Source organism: Daucus carota, chromosome 8 (genome assembly GCF_001625215.2).
Source record: "Daucus carota subsp. sativus chromosome 8, DH1 v3.0, whole genome shotgun sequence".
Classification (NCBI taxonomy): Eukaryota; Viridiplantae; Streptophyta; class Magnoliopsida; order Apiales; family Apiaceae; genus Daucus; species Daucus carota.
The window spans coordinates 8,024,925-8,031,952 of NC_030388.2; the positions used below are offsets into that span (position 1 = coordinate 8,024,925).

The 7,028-nt window shown below is 36.9% G+C and overlaps 2 protein-coding genes across 2 annotated transcripts; both read right to left on the reverse strand.

Moving 5' to 3' along the window:
- Positions 1–710: 710 nt before the first annotated feature.
- Positions 711–1,328, reverse strand: LOC108198099 (uncharacterized). The gene has a single exon (XM_017365873.1). The coding sequence runs from the start codon at positions 1,326–1,328 to the stop codon at positions 711–713; it is 618 nt and encodes a 205-aa protein (XP_017221362.1).
- Positions 1,329–4,742: 3,414 nt separating this feature from the next.
- Positions 4,743–6,682, reverse strand: LOC108197070 (protein TIFY 10A). The gene is made up of 3 exons (XM_017364558.2): positions 6,376–6,682; positions 5,822–6,121; positions 4,743–5,157 (listed from the first exon to the last, which is right to left on the reverse strand). The coding sequence occupies exons 1-3, from the start codon at positions 6,533–6,535 to the stop codon at positions 4,991–4,993; spliced, it is 627 nt and encodes a 208-aa protein (XP_017220047.1). The 5' UTR covers positions 6,536–6,682; the 3' UTR covers positions 4,743–4,990.
- Between the last annotated feature and the right edge of the window lie 346 nt (positions 6,683–7,028).

The window sequence follows — 7,028 nt, forward strand, 5'->3', positions numbered from 1 at the left end:
ATTATAAGAAATTAAGTATTCCCTTGTACTTAACTTAATTAATATAAAAAAGGTAAAATGATTAATTTTATTTAATATTTCTTAGATTATTTATAAGATACAGATTGATATATATTTTTTTAATCAATAATTTTATATTATTTTTTCGATTAATCCCTAATTTCTCGATTAATCGCTAAAAGATATCCCGACCGCCCTGGGACGCCTAGCGATTTCCGGAAGAATGGTATTACTAGCATTAGCATTACGAAACGTAAACTAATCAAGTTCCATATATATTGTTTCACATTATGCACAACATATACCCAAATTAAGTCAAAGTCATATTTTTTGTCAATAGAATGAATTTAATATCATATATTTTAAATACCACACTTATGTGTGTTAATATAATAAAGTGTATAGCATAGATTAAAATAAGTTATCAATCCAATCAAGAAGTATTCAACTATTTGCAACAATACAAAGAGGACAAGACGACCTCAATTTCAGCATAAAAACAAATGGACCAAACTGGAATACAAGACTTTCAATATCGGATGCCAAAATTTTCAAAATTATTAACGTAAAACCAAGTGACATATCCATGAGGGTCCCATCAAATGTCTCAATGTACGAACAGTGTGGGACCTTACATGTTGATAATGAATATACACAACCCGACCCGACTGTTACTCTGTCCATTTCATAGACTCTGACCGCCCACCACCTCAATCATCGACCCGAACCGGCTCTCCCTCCTTCCGGTTCACGAAAGCCGATTTCAAGACCGCCCAGAAACGGGACTTGCCGTTTTTATTTCTTCTAGACCCGACCTTCCCCATGCAAGAAACACGCGGTGAACCGGGTTCAGAGCCATGACCAACCCGGTTTTCTCCCGGGACAGACCGGCTCCTAAACATCAACTTCCCATTGTTGCCAAGTCTCTGATTCCTGCGGCCATCTCCACCGGTCATAGCGTGGTTAGGCAATCCGATGATCGATGTTTTCGGCTTTTGGTTCACTGAAACCGGTCTTTGTGAAGAAGGGTCTAGCTTTCTTGAGAGTATTACCTTTAATGAGCCTTTACGTTGCATGAATGCATTGTGGTTGAACCAATCAACTTCTTCATCCTCTGCCACCCAAAATGAGTCCGGTGGATTCCCTGAATCAGGGTTGGCTTGCTCAACAACTCGGAGACTATCAAGCTTGTGATCATCATCGTTACTGTCATCCTTGTTGGATTCCAAGTCTTGGACCGAAACCTCAACTTGACGGACAGATATACCAGATACGTTTGGTTTGGTTTCGTGAAAACTTGAGCCACAAATCTCGGATTGTTGTGTCATTACAAATGAATGAGAGAGGATGAAGGGGAAAAGGTTTAAAGAAGAACAAGAGCAGAGGAGTTTCGAATATAAGACAAAGCAGGCCCGTGTTATATATTTTTGTTATCATTTAATATAAATCAATTCAATAATAGTAACAGATTAACAAGCACCCAGCATACGGTTTTATATACTGGTCAAAGTATTGACAAAATACTTAATTATCAAGCTGAGCTGCGAATATAAAAAATAAATAACAATGGAATTCATAGCACAAACATATTACAACTGAAACAAGTTGCAGTGACACAATAGAAACAACTACAATGCAGAACAAACAATTTTGAGATCTTTATTTTTGGTGTTTTCACTGTGTTTCTATTTGCCACAGCTTCCACACTTGAACTCCGGTTCAGCTGGGGTGATTTTGAGGCCGTGATGCAGAGTATCGTCTTTAACAATGGCCCCAAACTTGATATTTGACCATCGGCCTTGGTTAAGACTATCGGCATGGAATGAAGTGTCACATTTGTGACAAAGATAAATCCAAATGATTGGATTTATATCCTCAGAGTATCGTTCGCAACTGAAATCATGTGGATGGCCTTTTACAGGAGGAAACATCAAATAAAGCTGATGTTCATCCAAAATGTGCATAATTCTACCCCTTTTTCGTGCACACCCTATATGAATTTGATAAGAAGAGATGCGAGTTGTTCCTAAAAGGACTGCATCCACACACATTCCAGTGATACCAGCACGAATATTCATTAACTTGTTGAAGTTTGTGCTTATGAGCTTCATGTTTGATCTTCCTAGGCAATAGAAGCAGCAGACACCAGATCAATGTAAAATGAACATGGACGAGGAGATGACCGTTGCTGCAGTGGCTGATCTTATCAGCTTTTATGGATTTCTCATCTGTTGAAGCACTGAAATTTTCTGCAACCTTTAAGATCAACTGGTACAGTAAGAATGGTTTATCATCAGATATCGGGAAATGTACCAAATCAGGTCCTCAACATCTCCCACATCCGCATATATATGTTTGAATCTTCAACTTATCTGAATCAAACTTGAAAGTGAAATAGGAACTAAGCAAACAACCAAGACGTGAAAAGGCTCAACATGAGATAAATTAAAAGAACATACTCTGTTGCCCCTAAAGAACATTTGACATGTGCAAAATATCTGCAGTCAGCACAAGAATGAAGCCAAAGGAACTGATGAACCTTCCTAAGACACAAACTGCAGGACACTCCGAATTTTTGGTAGGCCTCAGGGAGTGAATAACCACAAGTAGGAAATGTCTTTGCTACTTTTGGTGCCACAAGCTCCGCAAAAATGTGAAGATTTTAGAGGCAACAAGGTTAATGTGTGATTATGCGATGCATGATTAAGATGAAGCTCTGGCGACAAACATTTGAAGCGGATAATAAAAGAGCAACTAATGCACCATTTCTTACAAACATGACACTGACGATAATCAAATGATCGGAGTGTCAACATGTGTTCTAAGTGAGAATCGTGTTGGACATTTGGAGGTCAGGTCGAACATTTTTTTGCGGAGAAAATAATGAGCATAAGTAGTGCTACAGCGATACACACACATGTTTATTGTAATTGGTTCACCGCAGCCATAGCAGAGTGCATCTGCTAGATAGTTGTGGGAGAGGATTAGGGGATGCTTGTGGCTAAAGTGTTTTGGCTCTTCCATTTCAACCAAGTAAGATGAAACAGATAGTATAAACTCAGAGTGTGAGTGTTTTAACAAGTGACTTGTGGTTGTGTTGTCCATTTGCTTTGCTTGTTGGCAGGGAAGGAATCAGAAAAAAAATTTGGAAGGGAGGAAATTTTTTATGCAAAAAATACATTCATTTTTATGAACAATATTTTATTCTTTTTTCTTTTTCTCACATTCATGTTCTTTTATTTATTCTTCTTCTTTGTCCTGCCTTCTTCTCTACTTACGCTTTTTATTGATAGCAGATTAGTAGTGAACAACAACAAACAAAAGTAGGGGTTTGATTTGAACTGTTGAACTTGATACTTCTTTAGCAAAGTTAAATTTACTTGAAATACTCAAGGATTAAGTTAGAACTCTTGCAGAACAAACCTTTTTTTTCAATACAATTTTTCTTGGTGTTTCCACCGCATTTCTATTTATCACTATTATCACAAGTACAGTGCAGCCTGAAAATTTAGACGAAGACTTGGCAATCTATATTCACTTATGTAAAGACCACAACTTCCTCGCTTCAACTTCAGCCTAGTTAAGGCGATTATAAGGCTGTGTTGATGCAGCTCGTCATCTTTGGAAATGGACCTTGATCAAGGCAATCGACATGAAATCAAGCGATCACATACGCGACAATGCTATCCTCAAGGTGTCATTCGAAATTTAAAACGTATGGATGACCTTTTACTGGAGGATACATGAAACAAAGTTCATCTTCATCCTATCTTTGCATAATTCTATCCGGATTTGCACCCCTCAGATCGGAGGGTTGCATGATTCAGATCACATTCTAAAGAAGAACATCTCAGGCAAATAGTAATACAGCAACTGGTGCACTAATAAACGAACTGTTTACGAAATGGCTTGAACCAAAATTTACAAATCTCATAGCAAGTACGAGGACTTGATTCCAGAGTTAGAATGGGCTCTATGTGAAGATCGTGTTGATGTTGATGGTAAGTTTGAACAAGTTCCGTGGAGAAAACAATGAGCACACGAAGAATCTTGCCTAGTGATGGATCGAGGAATGTTAAGGTGGTATGATTTCACTTGTGAATTGCAAAAACTACTAAAAAAAAAAAAGAAATCCTCTTCATCCAAGGGAAACTACGTTCCATCACGTTACCTTGAACACGTTAATAAATTATCATTCAACTACTTAATATTGTCAACAATCATGCCGATATTTTATTAACAAGTGTACTATTATTTATATTGATTATTTGATTAAATCCATCAAGAAAAACAAACCGGTAGACTTGAAAAAGACAGAGCCAGACCTCATCCTCAGTCTGGAAACCTCAGCCTTCAACCAAATCTTCAAGCTACACAACTCACAAGAGTTAATACAGAACATGTCTGATGATTTTATTGTGCGCACACAAGTACACAACTACCTTCCATGTTAAAACTGTATATACCATCTCCGGCGTTTTTAAACCCTGCATGGGTATTCCCCCTAAACTACAAGTCTACGACCCGACTATAGAGCAATGACAATACCTGAACTCTCAACCTCTCATAGAAGGGGATTAGGGTGACCACTTCTAGTAGAGGAAGAACCCTTTAGTAGATCCATGTCTTGCTGGAATGTTACTTCATTGTGTCTACATAGCAAAAATAATATACAGTTTCGCAATCGATTAATTTAAGAGCAGCAACAATGGAAAGTATCAGAGAAACTAATAAAACATAAGTGTCATAACTCGGATTATGATTTCAGAACCCAGTGGATACAAAGCAGATAATACACACAACAATTTGATTAATGTGGAAAATATAGAATTTTTTCCCAATTAATTACAGAGACAATAGCAACATAGAATATAATTAGATCTACTGGTTGTAGGTTTCTTTTTTCCAGATGCTGAAGCAAAATGACACCCCCAGAGCATAACAGAATAAATCCGAGTTAATTCTTACTATTAAATGCAAATACAAGTAATCATTGTTGTTCGAGTTTCACCGGAGAATCAGCAGCAGCAAGTCCCAGCCATGATTTGCTCTCAGCTGGCTTTGTCTCTGATGAAGCATATGGAGCCCGGGCAGTAATTCTGTCCTTCCTCTTCTCAAGAAAACGTGTAAGCGAAGCTTTTCTAGCAATTGGTAGATCTGAGATTGCGAAATCAGAAAACACCATATAAGTACTTTCTGGTGTTACTTCATTACGATATTCGTAATTCAGTAATATAAAAAGCACAATACTAAGATTTTCGAGTTTAATACAAGTTCAGTACTTTTAATCGGACACCTAGCAAACATAAGATTACAAACTACATAAAATCGAAATCTCAACCAGATTTTAACACTAGATAGAGCTTCATAGTTCTAGATAAGAGCTAACCGGTAAGTAATACTTCTCGTAGCAAGCAGGCCTTAATTAGACAAGAACTAATTGTTCTAGTTATATTTAAAGTTTGAGAGGACTTAAAGCACTACCGGATAAGAGTTAATTTATTTTCCTACTCGTATCACACTAACTTACCAAAAAAGAGCTAATTACTTCTTCTACTCATATTGAAAGCTCAACTAAACTTAAATTCACTAAACTACCAAAACAAAAGACTTGTTATTACTAACTAGACACGAGTTTACAAGCTAAATAATTCTTCATTACCAAACAATAGCTGAACCAAACTTAAGTTCTTACTAACTAGATAACAGTTAATTCTTTTTCACAAATTGAAAGCTCAACCTAACAAAAGATTTAGCTAATTGCTAATAAATTCTTCTTCACAAATTGAAAGCTCAACGAAACAAAAGATCAGTTAATTACCGGAAACAATTGGCTGACGACGCTGAGTCTGCACAAGACTATTAGCAGCAACAACTTTAGGCGAAGCCGGAATTTCAGGCTGCGTAAATGACGAACAAGCCTTGCTCGCTAACATCATAATTTCCTTAGCTTTCTCAGCTGGCAGGTCATTAAACACCACAACTTGACCGCCGTAGAAAATAGTCATCTGTGCCTTTTCCGGCAGCTGTTTCGCCGGAATCCCCGGAACTGGCTTCTCCGTCACCGGAAACAAATTCATCGTCGCGGCGGCCGCCGCCGCCGGTGTCGGTGGAGTTGTTCCTATTAAAAACACAATTAAAGTTCAGATCTATGTTCAATACATACACATACGCCAAATCTTTACTAATTATTTATCGAGATTAAAAATACGCTACATCCGCATATGCAAACAAACAAAATAGTTCGAGATTAAATTACGCTATCTCTATCTCTGTTAATTTCTGTTACGATAACGCATAAATAAAAATATTACTTTATCGAGATAATTTATTTCGAATTCAGATATTTATTTATCGAGATTTAACTGTACGAACCGTTAGATTCGAAGCCGATACCGAGACTGAGATCACCGAGCGAGCCTTTCTCCTTCAAGTACTGGCTCAAGAGGCTACAAGTCTGCGAGAAGCTGGACTTCTCCGGCGTCTTCTGGCCGGAGGACCTGCCGGAATCGACAATCTCCGATGAGCTAGACATGAGGTTAAATCAGTAGGAGAATAATTTAAAATATCAAGTAGAGATAGAAATTAAAGTAGGAGGTGTAGAGATACAGAGAGATATAGATATAGAAGGTAGGGCAGAGAAGGTAAGGTGGGCATTATCTTTTAAATAACCACGTGGTGGAAATGTGTGTTTATTTTATTTGTTTAATTTTAGACGCTTCGTGTCTTGTCTGTGTTGCACTTGCACATAAGTGGGCACCAAGTTTTGAGATTGGAGAATTTGTAATTTTAAGAGTTGAAAATAAATAAACTACATTTATTTGTTACTTAATCTATTTTTGAATGATAGATACTCTATTTGTCTCTTAATACTTTTTTTATTTGGATTTATCACACTTGTCAACACACAATTTTTATCATTAATATCGTTAACTTATTACTAGTATTAAATATAAAAACTTCATTGAATGTACACATAAATACGAATCTAATAAGATCACTCATGACTATATTAAATGTGCTCTTAA

Coding starts and splice junctions, on each gene's coding strand:
- LOC108198099 (XM_017365873.1), bottom strand. CDS start 1,328: ATGACACAACAATCCGAGATTTGTGGCTCAAGTTTTCACGAAACCAAA.
- LOC108197070 (XM_017364558.2), bottom strand. CDS start 6,535: ATGTCTAGCTCATCGGAGATTGTCGATTCCGGCAGGTCCTCCGGCCAG. Junction 6,122..6,375: donor TATCGGCTTCGAATCTAACG/GTTCGTACAGTT, acceptor TGTTTTTAATAG/GAACAACTCCACCGACACCG. Junction 5,158..5,821: donor TCGTCAGCCAATTGTTTCCG/GTAATTAACTGA, acceptor TCGCAATCTCAG/ATCTACCAATTGCTAGAAAA.